This window comes from Macrosteles quadrilineatus, unplaced genomic scaffold (genome assembly GCF_028750875.1).
Source record: "Macrosteles quadrilineatus isolate MER2022 unplaced genomic scaffold, UCM_ALF_1.0 Scaffold_210__1_contigs__length_175684, whole genome shotgun sequence".
Taxonomy (NCBI): Eukaryota; Metazoa; Arthropoda; class Insecta; order Hemiptera; family Cicadellidae; genus Macrosteles; species Macrosteles quadrilineatus.
Window position 1 is genome coordinate 155,550 of NW_026542803.1, and position 14,131 is coordinate 169,680.

The 14,131-nt window shown below is 40.2% G+C and overlaps 1 protein-coding gene across 2 annotated transcripts in view; it reads right to left on the minus strand.

The window, feature by feature from the left end:
- Nucleotides 1-13,822, minus strand: part of LOC128982347 (5'-AMP-activated protein kinase catalytic subunit alpha-2-like) — a 51,958-nt gene extending 38,136 nt beyond the window's left edge. Inside the window, exon 1 of one of the 2 annotated variants that reach the window (XM_054401308.1) lies at nt 13,602-13,822. In XM_054401308.1, the coding sequence (XP_054257283.1) occupies nt 13,602-13,796 (195 nt within the window). In that variant the 5' untranslated portion in view covers nt 13,797-13,822. The remainder of the gene's footprint in view (nt 1-13,601) is intronic. The other variant, XM_054401310.1, reaches the window with a different exon arrangement.
- Nucleotides 13,823-14,131: the final 309 nt, after the last annotated feature.

Sequence of the window (14,131 nt, forward strand, 5' to 3'; positions counted from 1 at the left end):
AATAAAACAAACAAAAAAACTGAAAAAAGAACTGAAAGGAGGGGAAAAGGATGGAAGGAAACAAGGACAGGTCAGGCTAGAGGAGGAGTTAAGGATGGGTAAAGGATTGAAAGGGTAAAGAATGAGAGGACAACAAGGACGCAACAAGGCAGGATAGTACAGGAAGGACAGAGTAAAGAAAGGTAAGTTTAAGGATGGGAGAACAAGGACAGGTATAGGTAGATTAGGAGAAAAAGGACATTGAAAAGGAGAAAATGACAAGAAGCAGTTGAGCAAAGCGAGGCCAGGGAAGGTTAAGGATGGAAGGAAACAAGGACAGGTCAATCTAGAAAAGGAGTTAAGGACGGGTAAATGAAGGGAAAGATTAAGGATGGTAGGACAACAAGGATAGGACAAGGAAGGATAGTAGAGGAAGGACAGGGTAAAGAAAGGTGAGTTTAAGGATGAAAAAAGAACAAGGACAGGTAAAGGTAGGAAAGGAGAAGCAGGGTAAAGGTATGATAGGGTAAATGCTAGATAGTAGAGGAAGGACAGGGTAAAGATTAAGGGTAAAGGATGGAAGAAAACAAGGACAGGTCAAGCTAGAAGAGGAGTTAAGGACGGGTAAATGAAGGGAAGGGTTAAGGATGGTAGGACAACAAGGGTAGGACAAGGGATGATAGTAGAGAGAGGACAGGGTAAAGAAAGGTAAAGTTTAAGGATGGAAAAGAACTAGGAAGGTTGAGGAAGGTGAGGAGAGCTAATACAGGTTATGAATGGAGATGAGAGGAGATTGAGGACACTATAAGGGATGTGTGAATGACAGGGTTAAGGATGGGGTAGGACTACGAAAGGTCAAAAAAGAATATAAAAGAAAGGAAACGGTTAAAGGAAGGAGGAAAATTAGGACAGGATAAAGAAGGAGAGGAGATAAAAGGAAACATTGTAAAAAAACAAGTAAAAAAGCAGGTTGAATAAAACAGAAAAAAACAGTAAAAAGAACTGAGAGAAAGGAAGGGGAAAAGATGAAAGGAAACAAGGACAGGTCGGGCTGAAGGAGGCGTTAAGGATGGGTAAAGGACTAAAGGGTAAAGACTAAGAGGACAACAAGGACACAACAAGGTAGGATAGTAGAGGAAGGACAGAGTAAAGAAAGGTAAGTTTAAGGATGGGAGAAGAACAAGGACAGGTAAAAGTAGAATAGGAGAACAAGGACATAAAAAGGAGAAAATGACAAGAAGCAGTTGAGCAAAGCGAGGCCAAGGAAGGTTAAGAATGGAGATGAGAGGAGATTAAGGACACTATAAGGGATGTGTGAATGACAGGGTTAAGGATGGGGTAGGACTACGAAAGGTCAAAAAAGAATATAAAAGGAAGGAAACTGTTAAGGAAAGGAGGAAAATTAGGACAGGATAAAGATAAAAGGAAACCCAGTAAAAAAAAGCAAGTAAAAAAAGCAAGATGAATAAAACAAACAAAAAAACTGAAAAAAGAACTGAAAGGATAGGGAAAGGATGGAAGGAAACAAGGACAGGTCAGGCTAGAGGAGGAGTTAAGGATGGGTAAAGGATTGAAAGGGTAAAGAATGAGAGGACAACAAGGACGCAACAAGGCAGGATAGTAGAGGAAGGACAGAGTAAAGAAAGGTAAGTTTTAGGATGGGAGAACAAGGACAGGTATAGGTAGAATAGGAGAACAAGGACATGAAAAGGAGAAAATGACAAGAAGCAGTTGAGCAAAGAGAGGCCAGGGAAGGTTAAGGATGGAAGGAAACAAGGACAGGTCAAGCTAGAAGAGGAGTTAAGGACGGGTAAATTAAGGGAAGGGTTAAGGATGGTAGGACAACAAGGATAGGACAAGGAAGGATAGTAGAGGAAGGAAAGGGTAAAGAAAGGCGAGTTTAAGGATGAATAAAGAACAAGGACAGGTAAAGGTAGGAAAGGAGAAGCAGGGTAAAGGTTAAGGGTAAAGGATGGAAGAAAACAAGGACAGGTCAAGCTAGAAGGGGAGTTAAGGACGGGTAAATGAAGGGAAGGGTTAAGGATGGTAGGACAACAAGGGTAGGACAAGGGATGATAGTAGAGAGAGGACAGGGTAAAGATAGGTAAAGTTTAAGGATGGGAAAGAACTAGGAAGGTTAAGGAAGGTGAGGAGAGCTAATACAGGTTAAGAATGGAGATGAGAGGAGATTGAGGACACTATAAGGGATGTGTGAATGACAGGGTTAAGGATGGGGTAGGACTACGAAAGGTCAAAAAAGAATATAAAAGAAAGGAAACGGTTAAAGGAAGGAGGAAAATTAGGACAGGATAAGGAAGGAGAGGAGATAAAAGGAAACATAGTAAAAAAACAAGTAAAAAAAGCAGGATGAATAAAACAGAAAAAACAGTAAAAAGAACTGAGAGAAAGGAAGGGGAAAAGATGAAAGGAAACAAGGACAGGTCAGGCTGAAGGAGGAGTTAAGGATGGGTAAAGGACTAAAGGGTAAAGACTAAGAGGACAACAAGGACACAACAAGGTAGGATAGTAGAGGAAGGACAGAGTAAAGAAAGGTAAGTTTAAGGATGGGAGAAGAACAAGGACAGGTTAAAGTAGAATAGGAATACAAGGACATGAAAAGGAGAAATGACAAGAAGCAGTTGAGCAAAGCGAGGCCAAGAAAGGTTAAGGATGGAAGGAAACAAGGACAGGTCAAGCTAGAAGAGAAGTTAAGGACGGGTAAATTAAGAGAAAGGGTTAAGGATAGTAAGGCAACAAGGATAGGACAAGGAAGGATAGTTAAGGAAGGACAGGGTAAAGAAAGTTAGTTTAAGGATGGGAAAAGAACAAGGACAGGTAAAGGTAGGAAAGGAGAAGCATGGTAATGGAATGATAGGGTAAAGGCTGGATAGTTGAGGAAGGACAGGGTTAAGATTAAGGGTAAAGGATGGAAGGAAACAAGGAAAGGTCAAGCTAGAAGAAGAGTTAAGGACGGGTAAATGAAGGGAAGGGTTAAGGATGGTATGACAACAAGGGTAGGACAAGGGAGGATATTAGAGAAAGGACAGGGTAAAGATAGGTAATGTTTAAGGATGAAAAAGAACTAGGAAAGGTTAAGGAAGGAGAAGAGAGCTAATACAGGTAAAGAATGGAGATGAGAGGAGATTAAGGACACTATAAGGGATGTGAGAATAACAGGGTTAAGGATGGGGTAGGACTACGAAAGGTCAAAAAAGAATATAAAAGGAAGGAAACGGTTAAGGAAAGGAGGAAAATTAGGACAGGATAAAGAAGGAGAGGAGATAAAAGGAAACCCAGTAAAAAAGGCAAGTAAAAAAAGCAAGATGAATAAAACAAAAAAAAAACTGAAAAAAGAACTGAAAGAAAGGAGGGGGAAAGGATGGAAAGAAACAAGGACAGGTCAGGCTGAAGGAGGAGTTAAGGATGGGTAAAGGAATGAAAGGTTAAAGAATAAGAGGACAACAAGGACATAACAAGTTAGGATAGTAGAGGAAGGACAGAGAAAAGAAAGGTAAGTTTAAGGATGGGTGAAGAACAAGGACAGGTAAAAGTAGTATAGGAGAACAAGGACATGAAAAGGACAAAATGACAAGAAGCAGTTGAGCAAAGCGAGGCCAAGGAAGGTTAAGGATGGAAGGAAACAAGAACAGGTCAAGCTAGAAGAGGAGTTAAGGACGGGTAAATTAAGGAAAGGTTAAGGATGGTAGGACAACAAGGATAGGACAAGGAAGGATAGTAGAGGAAGGACAGGGTAAAGAAAGGTAAGTTTAAGGATGAAAAAAGAACAAGGACAGGTAAAGGTAGGAAAGGAGAAGCAGGGTAAAGGAATGATAGGGTAAATGCTAGATAGTAGAGGAAGGACAGGGTAAAGATTAAGGGTAAAGGATGGAAGGAAACAAGGACAGGTCAAGCTAGAAGAGGAGTTAAGGACGGGTAAATGAAGGGAAGGGTTAAGGATGGTAGGACAACAAGGGTAGGACAAGGAAGGATAGTAGAGAGAGGACAGAGTAAAGATAGGTAAAGTTTAAGGATGGAAAAGAATTAGGAAAGGTTAAGGAAGGACAGGAGAGCTAATACAGGTTAAGAATGGAGATGAGAGGAGATTAAGGACACTATAAGGGATGTGAGAATGACAGGGTTAAGGATGGGGTAGAACTACAAAAGGTCAAAAAAGAATATAAAAGGAAGGAAACGGTTAAGGAAAGGAGGACAATTAGGACAGGATAAAGAAGGAGAGGAGATAAAAGGAAACCCAGTAAAAAAAACAAGTAAAAAAGGAAGATGAATAAAACAGAAAAAAAACAGAAAACAGAACTGAGAGAAAGGAGGGGGAAAGGATGGAAGGAAACAAGGACAGGTCAGGGTGAAGGAGGAGTTAAGGATGGGTAAAGGAATGAAAGGGTAAAGAATAAGAGGACAACAAGAACACAACAAGGTAGGATAGTAGAGGAAGGACAGAGTAAAGAAAGGTAAGTTTAAGGATGGGAGAAGAACAAGGACAGGTAAAAGTAGAATAGGAGAACAAAGACATGAAAAGGAGAAAATGACAAGAAGCAGTTGAGCAAAGCGAGGCCAAGGAAGGTTAAGGATGGAAGGAAACAAGGACAGGTCAAGCTAGAAAAGGAGTTAAGGACGGGTAAATTAAGGGAAGGGTTAAGGATGGTAGGACAACAAGGGTAGGACAAGGAAGGATAGTAGAGGAAGGACAGGGTAAAGAAAGGCGAGTTTAAGGATGAAAAAAGAACAAGGACAGGTAAAGGTAGGAAAGGAGAAGGAGGGTAATGGAATAATAGGTTAAATGCTGGATAGTTGAGGAAGGACAGGGTAAAGATTAAGGGTAAAAGATGGAAGGAAACGAGGAAAGGTCAAGCTAGAAGAAGAGTTAAGAACGGGTAAATGAAGGGAAGGGTTAAAGATGGTATGACAACAAGGATAGGACAAGGAAGGATAGTAGAGGAAGGACAGGGTAAAGAAAGGTGAGTTTAAGGATGAAAAAAGAACAAGGACAGGTAAAGGAAGGAGGGGAGAGCTAATACAGGTAAAGAATGGAGATGAGAGGAGATTAAGGACACTATAAGGGATGTGAGAATGACAGGGTAAAGGATGGGGTAGGATTACAAAAGGTCAAAAAAGAATATAAAAGGAAGGAAACGGTTAAGGAAAGGAGGAAAAATTAAAACAGGATAAAGAAAGAGAGGAGATAAAAGGAAACCCAGTAAAAAAGGCAAGTAAAAAAAAGCAAGATCAATAAAACAAACAAAAAAACAGAAAAAAGAACTGAGAGAAAGGAGGGGGAAAGGATGGAAGGAAACAAGGACAGGTCAGGCTGAAGGAGGAGTTAAGGATGGGTAAAGGAATGAAAGGTTAAAGAATAAGAGGACAACAAGGACATAACAAGGTAGGATAGTAGAGGAAGGACAGAAAAAAGAAAGGTAAGTTTAAGGATGGGCGAAGAACAAGGACAGGAAAAAGTAGAATAGGAGAACAAGGATATGAAAAGGAGAAAATGACAAGAAGCAGTTGAGCAAAGTTAAGAATGGAGATGAGAGGAAATTAAGGACACTAAAAGGGATGTGTGAATGACAGGGTTAAGGATGGGGTAGGACTACGAAAAGTAAAAAAAGAATATAAAAGGAAGGAAACGGTTAAGGAAATGAGGAAAATTAGGACAGGATAAAGAAGGAGAGGAGATAAAAGGAAACCCAGTAAAAAAAGCAAGTAAAAAAAGCAAGATGAATAAAACACAAAAAAAACTGAAAAAAGAACTGAGAGAAAGGAGGGGGAAAGGATGTAAGTTAACAAGGACAGGTCAGGCTAGAGGAGGAGTTAAGGATGGGTAAAGGAATGAAAGGGTAAAGAATGAGAAAACAACAAGGACACAACAAGGCAGGATAGTACAGAAAGGACATAGTAAAGAAAGATAAGTTTAAGAATGGGAGAAGAAAAAAACAAGGATAGGTATAGGTAGAATAGGAGAACAAGGACATGAAAAGGAGAGAATGACAAGAAGCAGTTGAGCAAAGCGAGGCCAAGGAAGGTAAAGGATGGAAGGAAACAAGGACAGGTCAAGCTAGAAGAGGAGTTAAGGACGGGTAAATGAAGGGAAGGGTTAAGGATGGTAGGACAACAAGGATAGGACAAGGAACGATAGTTGAGGAAGGACAGGGTAAAGAAAGGTTAGTTTAAGGATGGGAAAAGAACAAGGACAGGTAAAGGTAGGAAAGGAGAAGCAGGGTAAAGGAATGATAGGGTAAAGGCTGGATAGTAGAGGAAGGACAGGGTAAAGATCAAGGGTAAAGGATGGAAGGAAACAGGGACAGGTCAAGCTAGAAGAGGAGTTAAGAACGGGTAAATGAAGGGAAGGGTTAAGGATGGTATGACAACAAGGGTAGGACAAGGGAGGATATTAGAGAAAGGACAGGGTAAAGATAGGTAATGTTTAAGGATGGAAAAGAACTAGGAACTAGGAGATGAGAGGAGATTAAGGAAACTATAAGGGATGTGAGAATGACAGGTTTAAGGATGGGGTAGGACTACGAAAGGTCAAAAAAGAATATAAAAGGAAGGAAACGGTTAAGGAAAGGAGGAAAATTAAAATAGGATAAAGAAAGAGAGGAGATAAAAGGAAACCCAGTAAAAAAGGCAAGTAAAAAAAGCAAGATAAATAAAACAGAAAAAAAACAGAAAAAAGAACTGAGAGAAAGGAGGGGGAAAGGATGGAAGGAAACAAGGACAGGTCAGGCTGAAGGAGGAGTTAAGGATGGGTAAAGGAATGAAAGGTTAAAGAATAAGAGGACAACAAGGACATAACAAGGTAGGATAGAAGAGGAAGGACAGAGTAAAGAAAGGTAAGTTTAAGGATGGGAGAAGAACAAGGACAGGTAAAAGTAGAATAGGAGAACAAAGACATGAAAAGGAGAAAATGACAAGAAGCAGTTGAGCAAAGCGAGGCCAAGGAAGGTTAAGGATGGAAGGAAACAAGGACAGGTCAAGCTAGAAAAGGAGTTAAGGACAGTTAAATTAAGGGAAGGGTTAAGGATGGTAGGACAACAAGGATAGGACAAGGAAGGATAGTAGAGGAAGGACAGGGTAAAGAAAGGTGAGTTTAAGGATGAAAAAAGAACAAGGACAGGTAAAGGTAGGAAAGGAGAAGCAGGCTAAAGATTCAGGGTAAAGGATGGAAGGAAACAAGGACAGGTCTAAAGCTAGAAGAGGAGTTAAGGACGGGTAAATGAAGGGAAGGGTTAAGGATATTAGGACAACAAGGGTTGGACAAGGAAGGATAGTAGAGAGAGGACAGGGTAAAGATAGGTAAAGTTCAAGGATGGAAAAGAACTAGGAAAGGTTAAGAAAGGAGAGGAGAGCTAATACAGGTTAAGAATGGAGATGAGAGGAGATTAAGGACACTATAAGGGATGTTTGAATGACAGGGTTAAGGATGGGGTAGGACTACGAAAGGTCAAAAAAGAATATAAAAGGAAGGAAACTGTTAAGGAAAGGAGAAAAATTAGGACAAGATAAATAAGGAGAGGAGATAAAAGGAAACCCAGTAAAAAAAAGCAAGTAAAAAAAGCAAGATGAATAAAAAAAAAAAACTTAAAAAAGAACTGAGAGAAAGGAGGGGAAAAGGATGTAAGTTAACAAGGACAGGTCAGACTAGAGGAGGAGTTAAGGATGGGTAAAGGAATGAAAGGGTAAAGAATGAGAGGACAAAAAGGACACAACAAGGAAGGATAGTAGAGAAAGGACAGAGTAAAGAAAGGTAAGTTTAAGGATGGGAGAAGAACAAGGACAGGTATAGGTAGAAGAGGAGAACAAGGACATGAAAAGGAGAAAATGACAAGAAGCAGTTGAGCAAAGCGAGGCCAAGGAAGGTTAAGGATGGAAGGAAACAAGGACAGGTCAAGCTAGAAAAGGAGTTAAGGACGGGTAAATTAAGGGAAGGGTTAAGGATGGTAGGACAACAAGGACAAGGAAGGATAGTAGAGGAAGGACAGGGTAAAGAAAGGCGAGTTTAAGGATGAAAAAAGAACAAGGACAGGTAAAGGTAGGAAAGGAGAAGCAGGGTAATGGAATAATAGGGTAAATGCTGGATAGTTGAGGAAGGACAGGGTAAAGATTAAGGGTAAAAGATGGAAGGAAACGAGGAAAGGTCAAGCTAGAAGAAGAGTTAAGAACGGGTAAATGAAGGGAAGGGTTAAAGATGGTATGACAACAAGGATAGGACAAGGAAGGATAGTAGAAAGCAAGTAAAAAAAGCAAGATGAATGATAGGGTAAATGCTAGATAGTAGAGGAAGGACAGGGTAAAGATTAAGGGGAAAGGATGGAAGGAAACAAGGACAGGTCAAGCTAGAAGAGGAGTTAAGGACGGGTAAATGAAGGGAAGGGTTAAGGATGGTAGGACAACAAGGGTAGGACAAGGAAGGATAGTAGAGAGAGGACAGAGTAAAGATAGGTAAAGTTCAAGGATGGAAAAGAACTAGGAAAGGTTAAGGAAGGAGAGGAGAGCTAATACAAGTTAAGAATGGAGATGAGAGGAGATTAAGGACACTAAAAGGGATGTGTGAATGACAGGGTTAAGGATGGGGTAGGACTACGAAAGGTCAAAAAAGAATATAAAAGGAAGGAAACGGTTAAGGAAAGGAGGAAAATTAGGACAGGATAAAGAAGGAGAGGAGATAAAAGGAAACCCAGTAAAAAAAAGCAAGTAAAAAAAGCAAGATGAATAAAACAAAAAAAAAAACAGAAAAAAGAACTGAGAGAAAGGAGGGGGAAAGGATGTAAGAAAACAAGGACAGGTCAGGCTAGAGGAGGAGTTAAGGATGGGTAAAGGAATGAAAGGGTAAAGAATGAGAGGACAACAAGGACACAACAAGGAAGGATAGTAAAGGAAGGACAGAGTAAAGAAAGGTAAGTTTTAGGATGGGAGAACAAGGACAGGTATAGGTAGAATAGGAGAACAAGGACATGAAATGGAGAAAATGACAAGAAGCAGTTGAGCAAAGCGAGGCCAGGGAAGGTTAAGGATGGAAGGAAACAAGGACAGGTCAATCTAGAAAAGGAGTTAAGGACGGGTGAATGAAGGGAAGGGTTAAGGATGGTAGGACAACAAGGATAGGACAAGGAAGGATAGTAGAGGAAGGACAGGGTAAAGAAAGGTGAGTTTAAGGATGAAAAAAGAACAAGGACAGGTAAAGGTAGGAAAGGAGAAGCAGGGTAAAGGAATGATAGGGTAAATGCTAGATAGTAGAGGAAGGACAGGGTAAAGGTTAAGGGTAAAGGATGGAAGAAAACAAGGACAGGTCAAGCTAGAAGGGGAGTTAAGGACGGGTAAATGAAGGGAAGGGTTAAGGATGGTAGGACAACAAGGGTAGGACAAGGGATGATAGTAGAGAGAGGACAGGGTAAAGATAGGTAAAGTTTAAGGATGGGAAAGAACTAGGAAGGTTAAGGAAGGTGAGGAGAGCTAATACAGGTAAAGAATGGAGATGAGAGGAGATTAAGGACACTATAAGGGATGTGAGAATGACAGGGTAAAGGATGGGGTAGGATTACAAAAGGTCAAAAAAGAATATAAAAGGAAGGAAACGGTTAAGGAAAGGAGGAAAAATTAAAACAGGATAAAGAAGGAGAGGAGATAAAAGGAAACCCAGTAAAAAAGGCAAGTAAAAAAAAGCAAGATCAATAAAACAAAAAAAAACAGAAAAAAGAACTGAGAGAAAGGAGGGGGAAAGGAAACAAGGACAGGTCAAGTTAGAAGAGGAGTTTAGGACGGGTAAATGAAGGGAAGGGTTAAGGATGGTAGGACAACAAGGATAGGACAAGGAATGATAGTTGAGGAAGGACAGGGTAAAGAAAGGTTAGTTTAAGGATGGGAAAAGAACAAGGACAGGTAAAGGTAGGAAAGGAGAAGCAGGGTAAAGGAATGATAGGGTAAAGGCTGGATAGTAGAGGAAGGACAGGGTAAAGATCAAGGGTAAAGGATGGAAGGAAACAGGGACAGGTCAAGCTAGAAGAGGAGTTAAGAACGGGTAAATGAAGGGAAGGGTTAAGGATGGTATGACAACAAGAGTAGGACAAGGGAGGATATTAGAGAAAGGACAGGGTAAAGATAGGTAATGTTTAAGGATGGAAAAGAACTAGGAACTAGGAGATGAGAGGAGATTAAGGAAACTATAAGGGATGTGAGAATGACAGGTTTAAGGATGGGGTAGGACTACGAAAGGTCAAAAAAGAATATAAAAGGAAGGTAACGGTTAAGGAAAGGAGGAAAATTAAAACAGGATGAAGAAAGAGAGGAGATAAAAGGAAACCCAGTAAAAAAAAGCAAGTAAAAAAAGCAAGATGAATAAAACAAACAAAAAACTGAAAAAAGAACTGAGAGAAAGGAGGGGGAAAGGATGTAAGTTAACAAGGACAGGTCAGGCTGAAGGAGGAGTTAAGGATGGGTAAAGGAATGAAAGGGTAAAGAATGAGAGGACAACAAGGACACAACAAGGAAGGATAGTAGAGGAAGGACAGAGGAAAGAAAGGTATGTTTAAGGATGGGAGAAGAACAAGAACAGGTTATGGTAGGATAGAACAAGGACATGAAGAGGAGAAAATAGCAAGAACCAGTTTAGCAAGGCGAGGCCAAGGAAGGCGATCAGAGAAAGAGCAGGTAAAGGAAGAAGAGAATAATTTAAAGGATTTGAGAAAAAGAAGAATAAAATAATGGTAGGAGGGGTCAGAAAGGACTGCTTAAATTGTAGAAGGAGAGCAATTACAAGTGATGGAATTATAGAAGGGGAAAAAACAGGGCAAGGGAAGGAAAGGAAGAAAAGGAAAGGGGTAAGGTTGAAAGAAAAGCTAGGACAGGTGAACAAAAGCCGGGAGAGGAAGGAAAGGTAAAGAAAAGGGAGGGTCAAGAATGGGAGGAGAGCAAGGACATGTCTAGGAATGAGATGAGAAGAAGGATACTATAAAAGATGTGTGAAGGACAGGGTAATGGATCAAAAGGACATGGAATGGTCAAAAGAAACAATAGTAGAGGAAGGACAGGATAATGAAAGGAAAAGGTAAACGATAGGAGGTAAATAAGGACAAGTAATGGAAGGAGAGAAGAGCAAGGACAGGTCTAGGAATGAGTTAAAAAGGACGGGTATAAGTAGGAGTGAAGATGAAAGACAGGATAAAGGATGTAATGAGGACAGGGTAAAAGATAGGAGGACAACAAAAAGAGGTCAAGGAAAAATATAAGGACGGGGTAAAAGAAGGAAAGGGTAAAGAATGAGAGAAAACAAGGACAGGTGAAGGAAGGATAGGAGAAAAAGGGTAAAGGGATGATAATTGAGGAAGGACGGGGTAAAGAAATGAAAGGATAAATAATAGAAGGAGAACAAGGACAGGTCAATATAGAAGAGAATTATGAAGGACGGGTAAAGGAAGGTAAGGCCAAGGAAGGCGATCAGAGATAGAGCAGGTAAAGAAAGGAGAGAATATAATAAATGATTTGAGAAAAAGAAGAATAGAATAATGGTAGGGGTGGACAGAAAGGACTGATTAAATCGTAGAAGGAGAGCAAGGACAAGTGAGGGAATTATAGACGGGGGAAAAAACACGGCAAAGGAAGGAAAGGAAGAGAAGAAAAGGGTTAAGGATGAAAGAAATCAAGGACAGGTGGAGGAAAGCCAGGAGAGGATGGAAGGGTAAAGAAAAGTAAGGGTCAAGAATGGGAGGAGAGCAACGGTAGGTCTAGGAATGAGAAGGATAATATAAAGGATGTGTGAAGGACACGGTAAAGGATGGGGAAGGACAAGAAAGAATAGTAGACGAAGGTCAGGGTAAAGGAAGGAAAGGGAGCCGAAAAGAAAAAGGGGAGGAAGGGGATAGGAGGAGAACTAGGACAAGATAAGGAAGGAGATAAGAGAAAAGACAAGTCTAGGAAGGAGATGAGAAGGGCGGGTAAAGGAAGGAGTGGATGTGAAGGGCAGGATAAAGGATGTAAGGAGGCCAGGGTAATGGATAGGACAACCAGGAGAAGTCAAGGAAGATTATTAAGGGAGGACACTGTAAAGGAAGGAAATGGTAAAGGAAATAAGGACAGGTGAAGGTAGGCCAGGAGAAGGACAGGATACAGGAAGGAAAGAGTTGAGTATGGGAGGACAACAAGGGCAGGTCAAGGAAGGATACTAGAGGAAGGAAAGTGTAATGGATAGGTGAACAAGGACAGGTCAAGAACTGAGATAAGTAGTAGGGCGGGTAAAGGAAAGAAAGGTCAAGGATGGGAGTAAATCAATGACAGGTCAAGGAAGAATAGAAGAGGTCAGGTTAAATAAGTAGATAAGAAGAAGGGCGAGTACAGGAAGGAATGGATAAAGGATGTGATGACAACAAGGACAGGTCAAGAAAGGATAGTAGAGGAAGTTCAGGATAAAGGAAGGAAAGAGGAGAACAAAGACGAGATAAGGAAGGACAGGAGAGAAAGAACAGGTAAAGGAAGGGTAGTAAATGAAGGAAAGGATAATGGAAGGGAAGGGTCAAAGATGGGAGTAAAACAAGGACAGGCCAAGGAAGAATTGTAGAGGAAGTTCAGGGTTAAGGAAGGGATGTGTTAAGGATGAGAAGAAAGCAAGGACATGTCAAGGAAGGACATGGTAAAGGAATGAAAACATATGGAGGACAGGGTAAATAATGGGAGAAGAGCAAGAAAGGTGAAGAGAGGAAAGAAGAGCAAGGATATGTAAAGGCAAAGAAGGAGAGAAAGGACGTGAAGAAGAACATTTTAAGAAAGTAAATCTTAATACTAACCAATTAATTCTTCAAATACATGTTACACTTACAAAACAAACCTTTGTAAAATGCATGATCTTTGGTTAAAACAGTCATTCTCTAGTATTCCTAGTATAGACACACTCAAAAAATGTTAATATTCCTGAATATTTCTTTTTGCTTTTATACCAAGGCATACATTATGCTTGAAAGAACGGATTCACAAACAATTTTCCAGGCAGTTGATACACAACATGTTTATAGCAAATGACACTGACCCTGACTTATTAAACCCACAATGGATGTAATTCCTATTAAATACTATAATAGGAAATTCACTAAAAAGGAATTAGTTATAAATGTCGTCTTCTTAAAAGAAGTAGCCTCTTTGGAGGGGCAAAATTTAAAGTTTACTGTGCTATAAATTTTATGTGGCTATCAACTGGCTAGAACTCTCTTCTAAGGTAAGATGGTTGTTTATCCATCTCCTTGTAGCTTAATGTATCACTAATTAGTAAAAGTTATATTATTCAAGACATTACAACCCCTAATCCCACAGTTAATTGGAATGTAAGGGGAAAATCAAGAAAACTGAAACCAGAATATAGCCTACTTCCAAAAATCAAAACGGAGTAGCATTGTTTGTTTATTGTAAGTAGTTGCAACAACCAAAACCCAAAGCCTGAGACTGACATTGCATTTAAGAAACCAAACACCATACTTGGTTGTTTTTGGACAAGCCCAAAATGCTACAAGATCTCAGAGAACTGGGTGCAGCATGCAGCAGGCTCAAGCAAGTGGGAGTGCAAACAAACTGTTTTAAAGGCCAGAACTCTTAATTAGTATGTGTGGCCACGACAATATACTTACTTCACAAACTTCAAGTACAGCATCTGTATCGATTACTGATGAGTCCTGTTCCACAGGGGATGGAAATAGGTAGGCTGGCAATTCCTTTTGGAACCAATCATGTTTCCTGCAAAGAGGTGAGATTACAATAATTTCACTATGGAATATCTTACTTAACCCTAGAGTGGTGTCTTCGGTCTGTGAGTCCCATGGCATATTATTTTAAAGTTCCTGCTCCCCCCCCCCCTCTAGGGTGCAGGACTTGGGTCTCTTGCTACCTTCCTACCTGGACTCAGTCTACCAAGACGCGTAGGCGTAATTTTGAAGTTAGGGGTTCGTCTGCAATTTTTTACATCGGTCCCCTACACTGAAGTCGCCTGAGGCGTGATTGGTCCGACAGATCGAAGACACCTAAAATTAGTAATAGTACTATATTTAATGTAATACTATGTATAGTAAAACTATAATGTAATAATTTATTATAGAATGTAAAATTATATAGTAGTAATAATTTTACTTAGTTTATATTTTGTATTGCCATAGTAGTATAA